Source organism: Aptenodytes patagonicus, chromosome 2 (assembly GCF_965638725.1).
Source record: "Aptenodytes patagonicus chromosome 2, bAptPat1.pri.cur, whole genome shotgun sequence".
Classification (NCBI taxonomy): Eukaryota; Metazoa; Chordata; class Aves; order Sphenisciformes; family Spheniscidae; genus Aptenodytes; species Aptenodytes patagonicus.
This window is the reverse complement of record NC_134950.1, coordinates 106,185,004-106,199,225: the sequence shown is the minus strand read 5'-3', so window position 1 is coordinate 106,199,225 and position 14,222 is coordinate 106,185,004. Positions and strand designations below refer to the sequence as shown.

The 14,222-nt window shown below is 43.9% G+C and overlaps 1 protein-coding gene across 4 annotated transcripts in view; it reads right to left on the bottom strand.

Annotated features, from left to right (window-relative positions):
- The window catches only part of NFATC1 (nuclear factor of activated T cells 1), a 117,332-nt gene that overhangs the window by 43,382 nt on the left and 59,728 nt on the right, over nucleotides 1–14,222 (bottom strand). For 3 of the 4 annotated variants that reach the window (XM_076330655.1, XM_076330656.1, XM_076330657.1), the window contains exons 7-8: nucleotides 6,344–6,399; nucleotides 4,932–5,064 (exon numbers count right to left, since the gene is read on the bottom strand). In XM_076330655.1, coding sequence (XP_076186770.1) covers nucleotides 4,932–5,064; nucleotides 6,344–6,399 — 189 coding nt within the window. Of the gene's footprint in view, nucleotides 1–663; nucleotides 2,257–4,931; nucleotides 5,065–6,343; nucleotides 6,400–14,222 lie in introns of those variants that run through there. The other variant, XM_076330658.1, reaches the window with a different exon arrangement.

Genomic DNA, 14,222 nt, shown 5'->3' with positions numbered 1-14,222 from the left:
CAACAGGTCCATGTCCTTCTTATGTTGGGGGCTCCAGAGCTGAGTGCAGTACTCCAGGTGGGGTCTCACGAGAGCGGAGTAGAAGTGGAGAACCACCTCCCTCGACCTGCTGGTCATGCTTCTTTTGATGCAGCCCAGGATACCATTGGCTTTCTGGGCTGCAAGCGCACATTGCTGGGTCACGTTGAGCTTCTCATTAAGCAACACCCCCAAGTCCTTCTCCTCAGGGCTGCTCTCAATCCACTCTCCGCCCAGCCTGTATTTGCGCTTGGGATTGCCCCGACCCATGCGCAGGACCCTTGCACCTGGCCTTGTTGAACTTCATGAGGTTTGCATAGGCCCACCTTTCGCACCACTGGGCTGTAAACAACAATACTAAGGTACATCTAGTCACCAGAGGCAGGCTCTCAGCACAGCTCCGTACCTGCAGATTCAAAGGACCTCCATCCCCACCAAGTCACTTGCCTACGTGGCCAGGTTTTCAGAGGAGCTCAGCACCCTGGGGGCTTGTGCAGGTGCCTGCAGGAAGGCAAAGAAACTGCAGAAAAGCTGGCTCTAAGTGAAGGCTGTGTACTTGGAAATCTGGCCCTACGGGTGGAGAAACATGTCTCAAAATAAAAGTTGCCCAGCATATCAACACCATTTTAATAAATACTAGAAGTAGTGAAATGATTTTTTAATAATGTTTTGACAATTAAGAAGCCTGACACAAACAGAAACTGGAAATACTTTATCATCAACTCTTTGCAAAAGCGTATTTTTCATTCCAGTAAAAGAAACACATCAACTTTCCTTTTTCCAGCTTATTAAATATTTCCTAGACAAACTAGCCTGTCTTTGCTTAGTCAAATATCACTACTTGTCTAAATAAAATCCAAAGAAAAACTTTTCTATGTTCACTGTTCTTAATATCAATATTCATTAGATAACAGAAATCATAGAGAGCATTCGCTCGTATCTGCGAAAAATATGTTCTTGAACATGTTTCCTCTATTTTGATGTACCTACTTAAAAGAAATCTGAATAAACAGAGATGTGACCCTTATCATTCAGTGTGTTGTTTAAAGTCTTCTGAGCTGGAGAAGTCCTTCAGCTTTCTTAGCAGATGAAAGCACAGGATTTGGAACGACAGCATACATGTCTGATTGTTTGTGTGCTTCTTCAGCCTCTCCAGGTTAGTTTATACCTCAAATGCTACCGCTTATGTCTAGTGATTTCAGAAGACAATTCCTCCTGTTTGAAATGCATATATGGGCCAATGGTATAATAAATTCATAGAAGCAAAATGATACGCAGTCATAAACAGAAATGAAAACCAAGCATTTTTCTAGAGGGTAGGGTTCACAAATGCAGGGTTCACCAATGGTTTTCCAAAATGTTCTGCTGCACATAACGGAGCCACAGAGCACACCTGCACAGAGCTGCAGCAGTGGAGGGACTTTAAAAGCCAAATATCCAAGCGTCTGCTCATTGTGCTTTGCTCAGACTCCTGACTGCAGTGTCCGGTCCTGCGCCTTCCTCCTCATATTCTGATGGGATGTGGCAACGCAGAATGTATTAGTACTTACCATATGAGCTGCGGGAATTCACCTGTGCCAGAATGGTATGGAAACTACTTATATTTCTGGTGCCAGGCATGTCTGGGGAGGAGTCTCAAGAGCCTACAGCCTACAGGCTCCAGGACAAAACTGATATGCAATTGCTCAGCAATGCGTAATATTGAAGCAATACTAAAAAAAACGACATTACAGTCATTTCTGTACAATACAGGCTAATACAGGATTCGGGGATTGCTCAAATTCAGCAGAACAGTAAATCAAAATTTCAATTAAAAGTGGATTACGAGTACTTAGGTTTACGGTCTGTCCCAAGCCAAAGACTTAAGCAAGCCGGTTTTCCAGACCTTGGCTCTCATTTGTGAAGCCTCTACTTTCTGTTTTGTTTTGCCATTTACAGAGCAGTGAGATTTTCATTTTTACAGCATTTTTTTTCTTTCTGAAGCAGGAACTCGTCTTCACCAAGTAAGTCCCTGCTCTGCAAAACACTTGAGCTAACACAGAGGAAAAGTGCAATCCTGCCATATCTCCGCAGCACAGGAGAAGCCTTACGGCGGCGAAACCGTAACACTCTGCTGGAGAGGGCAGCTTGTGCTGGCTGCATGTCACAGAGCTGTACTCCATGGAGATGCTATAGGACCATCCACGGGAGGTGGGATGAGTGAGGCCACGTGTCCCTGGATCCACTGGCTGTTTTCCCCTAGGGAATGAGGAGAAACAGGAGCTACAGGAAAAAAACCCTACTGCTCTGCAGTTCGGGTGGGAACTGCACAGCAAGCCCATGGCTCTTCTGCTGGTTGCACCGTCTGCATGTGCCCACACCCATCTCAGGAGCACGGCCAGCGGGCTCACACAATATTTAGGCTTTAGTCCATATACGGTATTTTGCTTTGGCACAGTCCAGTTGAGCTGTAAGATATATGTCTAATGTGTGTCATGCAGCTTTTAGAAGATCCCTCATGCAGAAATACCTGCAAAATTATGGTAGACTCTGAAATGTTAGCATTTTGATTAGTCCTAAAGCACAGAAGGAGAAGAAGCTTACAGGATACCATCTGATTTGTGTAAAACCACATCTTACACTTGATGATCACTCTTGACATTTGCCTGTCAAAAACCTACACCTTCTGCGTTTGTGGGATTTGTTTAAACAAGAGACAAAGTGTTACCTGGACCAAAATAGTGCTTATCTCCTTTCCATTTTTTTACACTTATCACACACTGGTTGTTGACTCAAGTATTTTTTTCTTCATGAGCTAAACTTTGGTTTTCTACAATGTCTTGAAACATTAAAAGAATGTTGTGACTGAAATCAAATAAAGCAGGACATCCTAAAATGACTCCTAGAAATACAGCAGCGTCAATGACTGATTCAATCATTGTGCATGGTTTTTAAATACGTAGTCAAGGTGATCGTATTGATCTTTGAAAGGCACGATGGAAACAACCACCAGCAACTTATGAGCAAAACCTTACAGCTACAACACAGGCATAATAAAAACATACTATACTATTAATTCTGATGATTGCAGAAGCACATTCACTCGTACCACTGTTATGAGAGAGTTTGCAAAGAACGTCAGATGTTTTTCAATTACCTATATGCACATATACATATATATTAAGAGAACGTGAGTGGAGAACTAAACATGAATGGGGGGAAGGCATATTTACTATTCAATACCTGCTTCCCTTTCCCCTGCTCTGGTAGTATATTTTTTCTTTCAGGTTTCCCTACACTGAAATGAAAAGATTTCACAGGAATTTAAATCAGTACAGCAGACTAAACAAGATTCCCGATGTTTTCAACAATTACCATAATTAAAGATGTCTTTGCAGAATAAAGCCTAGGCTGGTTCTCTGTTGTCTGTCACTAGGTAGCTATTCCCATCGCTTCACATCAAATGAAACATCAAATGCTTCAAACTCAGAATGTTGGTAGCATAAACCAACTTTGCAGCAGTGAATAGTATTTCCATGATTTAGAATAAAATGGTAAAAAATGGCCTATGTAAAGGCTGGAGAGGAAAGATGCTGCTTAATAAACAGCAGTTAACAACAGGCATGCATTTGAAATACTTATGAGCGTAACTTGGGTGGCAAGGCAATACCTGTTGGCCTCTACAACAGATTTTTGTTGCTGAAAAGTGTTGTGAAAGAGAATAACAACTCTTTTTCTTTCCAATTTAAGAGAAGAACAGTCTTTAAATATACACAGACATACCCACTGGGGATGAAGTTTGCATAAGTAGGCTGATTCAGTGAAGCATAGCTATGCAGCACATATGCAATAAGCAGTCAGTTGCCCATGTCAGGTTTCCTGTGCTTTTATCTTAAATTGAAGTCCTGATAAAAGTCTGGAGTGCATGCAAGCTAACTAGGTGAAATTCCAAATGTGTATTTTATGGGATTTCACCTGCAAAAAGTTGGCAGGTCTCTTCAAGTCATGTGACATGACTCAAGTATTGCTTTGTGGGAATTTCCCTCAGAAGGACTATTTTCACTTGGAAAGTCTACAAAAAACCATGAACCTAATCATTTTTCTAATTCCTCTTCCTTCCAAAACAACAACAACAAAACAACCACCCTTTTTTCCTGTTTTCCCAAAAAAGTGTTCTCAGAAAAAGAGCCATTTCAAATAAAAAAAAAATTCTAAATTTACCTGCTATTAAAATCTTCATACAAGCCTGCTTGGAATTCAGCTAGCATGAGTACTTTATTGTCACTTCACAGCCACCAATATAAGCTTCCAAAATAAATTGGCACATGTGTTCCTGAACATTTCCTATACATGAAGCATTTTGTATGGACCACTCTGATCTCCATCCACACTGTGCTTTTCATTGCTACCCAAGAGCGGCATCAGCCTGGAGCACTATTTCACCCCGCGCGAGATAGTGAGGGACAGGGTGACTGGAAGGAGAATCCTCACACCACTTCCAGCTCAGAGCCCAGCACGCTTACAATGCTGTGGTGCGAATTCAGAAGTATTATTCAAATGCAGTGTACCCTCTGGGGCCACAAAGTCAGACTGAGGGTTGACAGCAACTTAGCAAGAGAGCTCAGCGCGTTCACAGTTTGTGGCTACACATGTGAGTTTGTGCTGGGGCTCTTCAGCTCCCAAAAGCAGAAAAAGTCCTTGTTCCAACAGGTCTCTGCCACCAATACAAAAGAAAATAATCTGCAGAGAAGGTCTCTTGTGTGGGCAGCAGAGAGAAAGGCAGCTCTCATGGTTTGATCCTCACTCTCATTTTATAGCACCAGGTATACCTCCAAATTACTCAAGTTACTAAAGAATTATCAGAGCCATATATCTTTCTAAGTAATCATCATTATCTCTCATTTTTACTAGCACAGATAAGGAATGTATTTTACCATTAGCAGGAAGATAGGTGAAAAGTTGGTACTGGCTTCTCTTTCTCTTTCCGTTGCAGACATAGAAGTTGACCTGAACAGGGCTGGTAATCCTCTGATTGCGGAAAGGTGGTATCTCAACCACCAACGAATTCTGCAAAAGCAACAAATCAGAAAGTCAAGGCACAACTAAGGCAGTCGAGCTGTACAAGAGTATTCACACATCAATCCCGAGAAGGAAGCACCCAGGCTCACAAGGAGTAACACACTCTCTGCAGGGGAACTGGTGGGCTTCGTGGGCAGGGATGGCCTCCCGTCGCCCCCAGTGTCCTTGTGCCAAGGACTCTAGAAGTAGAGAAATAAGATTTTAGCATGGCTTGAGTCTTTACAAAATCACTAGCCTTCACCTCTTCCCTTTGGTCAGTAAATACAATACTGCATATGGACAAGGCTCTATCCCTCCTGCCTCTGACAAGAATCTGGGACCACAATCAAATCGCGGTCTCTCAGTCAGCAGGAGAAAGCACAACCGCTCGGCTGGCAGGTCATCCCCAGTATATCTCACCCTAACACAACTTCCTTTGAAAGGAGAATTAGGACAGGCATATGATTATTAAAATATTTCCATTTTCCACAGTGAAATGTTTTTTCATATAACAACTCAGGAAGTTTTAAGCATGCTAGTTTCTGTGGATGGGAGATCTTGCAAGAACATCTAGGGCTAAAGGAAGAAGGGCTGGAGAGTGTGTAGATGATCTTCTACTGTCAGAAATCAAATGCTCCAGCACAGGGCTAAGGAATGACTTAGCTTTAGGGCATCAGCTTACACAAATGCGCAGTGAAATCTGCTATGACCATCAAAACGTCCCTTGGCACTTTTTGAAAGAATAAAAGGGAACACTCAGCATTTGGCCTGCATTCAGCTGAGGTCTTTAAATTGTTTGCCTGCATGTCTCCAGCAGGTTTGCAGCTAACAAACTGTTGCATATTCCTGCAGAGGTGGAATAGTGGCCATATTTCCCACTTATAGTCATGGCTGAGGGAGCCACACTTCTCCAACCGTGGGGCTGATCTCACATTTCTTCTGCCGACAGTAGACGTAAGCCAAGGAAAATGATCAGAAATTGCTTTGGGAGCAGAGGGAAGAACTGACCCAGCAAGACAGAAGATGAGCAGATGGGGCTGGCCCATCCTGGACAAAGAAAAAATATTTTCCAAATGGTCTCTCCTACTTTCCAGATAGCTTCCAACAAAGGCTTTTTACCCCACACTCCCATTAAAGAAAGATTTCCAGGAGGGGAGGCCTAAGTACTTGTTCTGTTTCAGTGGGAAGAAACAGTGCCAAAGCCTTGGAAATCCCTCTTTAGTAACAGTGCTGGAGAAGGCAATATATATTTTTCATCCTGATGTTAAAATATTTAAGGCAGACTTACTGGCTTGCACATTTCTTTGTCGGTTTTGGCTTCCATTTCCCACACATGGTGACCATCTAAAAGACAAAAGAAAAAGATACCTAGTTCCGGCCTTTTTTCCTCTCCCAAGCCTACAAAAGAATGACTTTTTCAAAAAAATCTCTTTGAAGGGGCACTGCATATATGAAAATCAGCTCTCAAAATGCATTGGCCAAGTGTTGCCCAACCAGGAGGCCATCTGGGTAACCCATGATGGAAGTCCACTTAGCTTTTTTCAAGGGGGGAACCACAATCCAGAATGCATGATACTGCAATGGGGGAAAGCCACCAGGATTTTATTCCGCCACTAGTTTGGACAAAATATGCAATTGTTCTACACCTTAGTTTCCCAAACTTTCAGACAAAAATACTGCTACCTATGAGGCCTTTTGATCACTACCTATGCAGGAAGTCATATTCAGCATTAATATTAAAAAAAAAACAAAACAAAAAACTAGTATTAAGGAAGCTCCTCAGCCATGCAGTATTTTATTTTAATATATTCCTAGTCTGGCTTGTCATAATTCTGCTGCTTGGATCAAAAGACAAGGCCATAGGCTGGGAAACATAACTTTTGACTCCATTTTAAAGTTGGTTTAGCTCAGCTACAGTGGTCCCACCTACAGTTTTCTGGAGCTGCTTCTAGTGGTGTGTTGGGTCCTCCTAATTTACTGTATTTCTGTTTTCAAGCAAACATAGATTTAAGCCACAGCTATTACTTTTTCTGGGGACCTATCTTTTGGAAGAAATTGGTTTTGTCTGGTCATTTTTCCTGCACCTCACTGATACAGAAGTCACTGGTCAATAACACGTTTCTTTTTCTTCCTTGCGGCTTCAAAACTCAACAGCAAAGAAATTAGAAAAATAATACAAAATGTAAGGTTTCCATTCTGCAGGCCTAGAAAAACACAAACGTGTATGAAAGGCCACAAGCAGACTGCTGTCTAAGTTGGGCAGCGGAGACACATGCAGCTTCATGAGTCCCACCATTGTCAGATGTCACCAGAATGAAAGGGAAAATGAGACTTTATGTCATCTCTTTTGTATATTTATTGCAGCATCGGGACATGCAAATGCAAATACTAGCTATTTTGAACTTCATCACATAGACGTGGGCCTGCCTTAGAAAAACAGCTCTCGGCAAGGTAAAAGAGTGAATGCACTTTTTCTTCTCTCTTTGCTTTCATGGCCAGGATGGAGGTGACGCATTTAGAACTGCCTGATTTATTACAAATGTCTGTAAATAATATTTTTGTGTACAGCTGTCCTACTGTGAAAGGAATGCTGCTGAGGGACTAGCCCTGGCGATTGTTTTAACGTCCAAAACCCCCTTCTTTTTAATGTATGGAAAGAAGTGCAATGTGAAAGCTGCAGCACAAATAGCACAGTGGATTTGGCAGGTCTTTCTGTAGGAAACAATTAGCAGATCTACCCTTAGTTTCTTCCTACATTTTAAATTGTGACGCTGGAAAAGGAATCCCTTTAATTGGTACTGCCACGTTCGGCTGCGGGGAGAGAAGGAGCCGCCAAACTGTGCTCAAGTCTCCTTAACGATGCCTTTTGAGAGCGCCAGAATTGAAGCAGACTTCTCGGGAGGACTGGCGATCACTTCACAATTTATCCAACAGATGCTTCCCCCGAGCTGTCAGTAGAAAAAACCTGACCAAAATTCGGCAAGCCAGGACACATCCCTTGTCTGGGAGCAGCCTCCTTTATCTCCTGCCCACTCCCTATAGAGCCCTTGTAGCCCTCCCTCCCCCCCCAATTAATTCAATCAGTTGTAAAAGTAACACAACACCGACACTATCACACATTTTGCAAAGTCTAGGAACTTCTGCTTTGTAAGGGGTTTGTTGGTGTGGTTTTTTTTAAATCTACAGCCGTCCAGACTAGTAGTTAACATGTGTTCAATTTGCCTTTGTAAATGGATTACCAGAAGTTCAGGTTTTTTGCTATGTTTAATTTCTGCTTTGCAAGACGAATGATCTGATTCAGGTTTCTGTTTTTTATTTCCTGCCGATACTTCAGTAAAATTCAAAACGACTCCATCTCTAGCTAATCTTTCAATTACTTCACGCAGCACTGCCTTTACGCGCTTTTGAAATTTTTATGATGACAAAGAGAGTTTGTTCAGAAATATTTTAAATGCTGTAATCAAAACTATTAGGAAAATAAAAATCCAGAGCCGTGGCTTGTCTTTGGAAGCTAATAAGAACAATACGGGTTTCGCTCCAAGAAATTCCCTTGAGACTGTCCAGACCATCACAGCTCAGCGACTGAGGGGAAGGGGAAGAGAGGGAAGAAGTAGGGAATAGACAACTCATTAACAGCTAGTGACATTTCATTTAACAAAAACATAGGGAGGAAAAGTTGTTATGAAGCAGAGACAAAAAAAAAAAAAAAAGACAATTCCTCATGTTACGTCTGGTGAACCAAGAGGGAAATCTCAACGCCCACGGACTGGGACCAGCTCCAGGAGGGAAACCTTAGACCACTACGTCAACCTCTTACAGTAAACATGTTTTGCAGGTTTATACAGTTCAGCTGAAATTAAAAAAAAAAAAAAAAGAGAGAAACGAATAATGGCTCTGGAATGGTTTGTGGGAGCCTGAAGCATCAAGACAATCTGCCTGCACCAGAGAAAACGGTTTTGCCCCCCCGTGCCCATATGCCGGGGGACCCTGGCGAGCAGGCGGGATGCCGCCTCCCGTCAGTGTGCGCTGGAGGAGCGAGGGCTGCTCAACCACAAAAGTTTCCATTGTACGCCTGCCACATCTGCAGCAGCCCGCCTGGTTCGGGGCCCAAGGCAACTCCCTCCTGGCCGCCGGCCAACCAAAGTACACCAGAGCAATTTATACCTTTCCAAAATGCAAATAATTCAAATTACAGACATAACACAAAGCTGAAGCAGACACATTTCAGGCATTCCCGTTAAAGTTTACTCTCTGGAATTACCGTACCCAAATGGGCAGTTGTTATACAGGGAGAGGGGGGAGACGGAGGCAGGAGAGGAAGGAGAGGAGGAGGCGGGGAGGAAAAGGGAGAAGGGAGAAAACGGCTTTTCCAAAGGTCTCATTTCATTCCCTTTCATTTCGCTATTTACTTTTACCAAGTAATAAGAAGTGTCTTCTCCAAACCAAATGCCTGGCTTTGTTTTGGCGTTTTTAAGATTTATAGTGCAATATTTTGAACAGAAAGACATCTCTTTATATTGCTAAAAAGTTGCGTCAAGGTATTATACTGGATTTGTTTTATTTTGAGGGTTTTTTTTACAAAAGGGAAATAAAAACAAAACATCCACGCACAGAACCGCAGGGCAAAAAAAGCCCTGCAGAGTCTCTGGCAGAGTGCCCCACTCCCCACTCCCCCGGTGCCAGCAGCAGCAGCAGCAGTTGACCCTACCAAGCCAAGGCTTCACCTGGGGACCCGTGCCAAGGGCTGGAAGAAGGACCCTCAAATCCCTCCTCCTCCGAAGAGGCAGTGCAGGAGTGTGGCAGTGCCAGGGGAGCAAGAAAACCCCGTTTCGCACGGGCTCTCCAACTGCGCCTGGGCTCGGCACTGCGCTGACAGGTGGCCATCAGCGCTGCCGCCAGCTGAAGACACTGGGTTTTGTCAGGAAGCCTGACATTTACAGACCGATCGCTGTTATTTATAGCCATCCCTGCTTTGGGTGCACTTCACCACCAGCCACTTCAGCCTTCTTTTTTTTCGGCACTGTGACACTCGGAGCACCTGGGATTGCTAATGACGAAAATACCGCGAACCTACCGCGTTATGTGGGGTGGATTTTCAGCTTTGCAAAGCATAAACACCCCGTTTTAACATGCGGCAGCTGAACGGTGAATGGGCCTTTGTAGTCTGCTCTTATCAGCCGCTCGCTCCAGTGTTAAAGGAAACTGCACACAAGTCCAGAAGTAAAAATACTCTAATTCATCAGGGAATTCCCTGCAGTATGAGTCACTGAACGGCTTCCCCACCACACCCAGCTACAAGATTTCCACATAAAAAGGCACTGTAGAGGCCTGTTTTAACACAGAAGCAGCGCTAAAAAATAGTTGTGTAAATCTAGCGGCATCAGTTATTCACACATAAAGCCTCGCAGACCACGACATATGGATTTTCTTCATGGAAGAGCAACACAAAGAGCTGTAAAGACTTTCCAAATAAATTTTTCTACCGTCTTCCCCTCCTCGCTGCCCATCAGGACAGATCCCCCAGGGTTTCCAGGGCTGCATTTACCTTTGTACCCCAGGGAACTGCAAGCGTAGTGCCAGGGGTTCGCAAGCTCACAACAGTCAAACCACCAGCATAACTTTCATTACAGACCAATGGATGGCAGAAAAGGGAAAGAATATACACTACCAAAAAAAAAAAAAACCCAAGCCTGGAAACTCAGGAGGGTATAACATCTGGCAACCACTTAAACCTTGCCTCTATGAAATGGGCATAATGGGAGCATTCAGATATATTTAAGTGATTTCACTTTACTACAGGAGGTTAAAACAGTCTGTATTCTTTAGTAGTCCTGTGTTCACTTGAGATATGAGAAGAATAGACATTATCTAGGATTTCACTGCCTGTACACAGTGTACTTTTTATACTCTTCCAGCCTGCTGCTCAACAGAGTTTGACTGGCTGGACTGTAAATCTGTATTTACATTCATATATTGCAAGTAAGATGGTGAAACTAGCTCTACCCTCCCAAAGGAACCCACTACTTGATTAATGTGTTGTGAGATTACCCTAAACAATAATGCCTATATTACATCCCAGATTACTTTAACATGTCCGTAACAGGCAGGGCACAGATGCAATGCAGAACGATTATACAGCGTAATTTTGAGGTGTTCTGCAAAGGTTGTCTACCTTCCTATTTGGGCCTGTTAATGCATATTCAAATCTCTTAGGAGTGAAGGATTTGCAAGTTTTCAATTTGCACCCCAACACCTTTTCCCTGGGAAGTACACTCATGGCACTGAGATGACTGATCTGTGAACAGGTCTGGAAGGAAAGGATGGGTTTCCAGCCAGAGATGAGGACGAAGACTTAGGCAAAGCCTTGTCATTCAGACTTAAGGGTCATCCAGTTTTGTGCAGAGATGCTATCAGCTTCCAGGTGCAGGGCAGGCTGGGCCAGGTCTGCCTGTGGGTTGGCAATGAGAGAGGTGAAGAGGTGGCTCCGTTGCTTGGAGAACACTCCCCACGCCAGTCCTGGGCATGACCCACTGGTGCTGTCTCACCTGCTGGTGGACATGCGTCAGCATAGGTATACTAGTGCCGGATTTCACACCAGAGGCAGCAGCCTTTTGGATCTGGGGATGCCACAAGGAGCCGGGGCACTTTTCTAGGCTGGTCTTGCAGGCATCTTGCTGTGAACAACATTTCCCCAGCTGGACACCAGCAAGCCCAATAATCTGTGGGTGGGAGTCTGTGCCCATGTTTACACACTGTTTTTTAAAGACATTTACAAGGGACAGGCTATAAGGATGAACCAACACCAGCCGAGCATTCTGCCTTGGGATGTACAGGGAACATGGGGCAGGAACAGAGCAAGAAAACATTCAGAAATGCAGAGGAAGCAGAGAATAAATATCTGCAATGTAAGTGGCCAGGACCTTTCTTTCGACCGCCTCAATGGCGCTTCACCCTCCTGAGATCTGCCGTCTATTAGGGCTCTGTGAGGAGGGAGATGTCTCCTGGTCGTGCGTGTGCCCAGAGCCACCTGCAGAGCAGCTCCACCTCCTGCCGCCGCTCCCACTAGTGCCATGGCCTGCCTGCTGCCTGGCACCTCGTCCCCGTGTGCCTCTCCAGCCACCTTGATCTCCCCTTTGCTCTTCCACTACTTTTGCTATGAGATCACATGGCTGGTCTGATTTTCGCCTACTTTATTTCCCTCTTCCTTGCCAGAAAGACCCCAGCTGTTCTTCTCTGCCTTCCTCACAGCCTACTGTCCTGCTACAGACACTTCCCCCATAGCTTTGTTCCCCATCCCTGGCACCTCTTCTGGCATGCATCAGTCCATGCGCAGCAGGGTTCATGCATAACTGACCTATTTGTATTTCCACATCAAAGCTGCTATATTTGTTTGTGTCTCCTCACAAGCATTTTTGCAGCATATGGATTTTGTCCATTCCTTCAGCTATACATTTCTACAGTATTGAGCTGAATATTATGTAGGCTTAGGTGTGTCTGTCATGCATATGATGCTCTCAAGTTTTTCTCTCTTTTTTACCTTAAATTAACAATAAAAAAGTCATGTAGCAACCACGTGATAAAAATCCAGTACAAACTGTATCTTACAGTACTTTGGCATCTGTGCCAGACATACGCTTCCTCTCTGGTTGCTCAGCTGGGCAAGCCAGAAGCTGAAGGACTCGCTTTGCCTAAATGGTGAGCCTTTTTAGCTGCTTTTACCACAGTATGTCTAACAGACTTAATTATTCCGAGTTCAAGTGTTTGCAAATGAACTGTAATTTTAGTCCAGATAATTAAAAGGAGGCACTGTGCTGACAACTGACTGATCGGGGTTCATTTTGAGCCAAAACCATTGGAATGACCTGCCAGATCCTATTTTCAGCAGAATGGAAGCTGGTTATGCAATTTGTGCTCTCTGGCACCTCCCCCTATTCAAATTACTGTTGGTCTGAGGGTTTTATTTAATAACTCTCAGTAATTCCAGGTCTAAGACACTCAACTTCCAAGTAAAACTGCAGCTTGACATCCCTGCAAAATCTCTCTAGAGCAGGCAGGTCGAACCAAGCACACCCAGCACAGCCACCCACCAGCAGTCATGACAATACTTCACTCTGTCTTTGGTTACATTCATGTCATCTCCCTGTCTTCACAATTTTACTTTCCTTTGGGAACCTCTAGTAGGCTGAACTTGTGACTTCGCAGCTGAAACTGAGTAAAATATTCCTGGTCCATCTTCTTCAGTCTAATCTGTCTCATTTTTTCTCAGAGACTACTGGAGTAACAAACCTCACAGCCAGTTTAAACCAAGTTCCAAATTTTCCTTCCATGAACAATTCTTTTCCTCTACTTCTGTGCTTGATGCCAACACCACCACCTGTACTATGGTTACTCATACTTCTTTCTCATCTTAAGATGTAAGTTTGATCCAAATGCTTTCAATTCTTCCTTCCTGATTATTTTTTAAGACACAAACTCTTCGTTTTATCTATACAGCCACAACTTCTCATATTCCAGAGACATCCCATTATGGCAACGCCTCATGACTTTTTAGCAGAGTCTAAACAGTAACTTTTGAATGGCATTTTTATTTTTTCCATCTCATTGTCTCCCTCATGTCCCTTTTCTTGTTCCTCTTGTCCAAGAAGGTCAGTCTCAATCTTAGAGGTCCCTCCTCCTCTCCTCTGGTTATCTGCCTTGACATCAGCTTCCCTGCAACAAGGCACACCTTGGAAATGTCTTATCTCTCTATTCCTCTCTTAAATGTCGTCGTACTTTCTTCCACATTGCTCTTGAAGGTGTAATCTTACTTCCTCAACAGACCTAAAAGGAACATGCTTCTCTTCCCTCAGCTATCCCCACTTTTCCTGTGATGCCCACCTGACACATGAAACAACTCTTAATGATGTCAGGGAAGTAACAGGAGACAAGGAGTTGTGCTTTTCCAAAAGATGTAGACAATCCGTCCAAAAACTAAGTACTTCGGAGGTATCCCCTTGTATTGGTTTATGTGGCGAGGCTTTGGTAGTGGTGGGGCTGCAGGGGTGGCCTCTGTGAGAAGACGCAAGGAGCTGCCCCTATGTCGGACAGAGCCAGCTCCAGCCGGCTCCAAGATGGACGTGCCACTGGCCAAAGCTGAGCCCATCAGCAAAGCTGGTGGCAACTCTCTG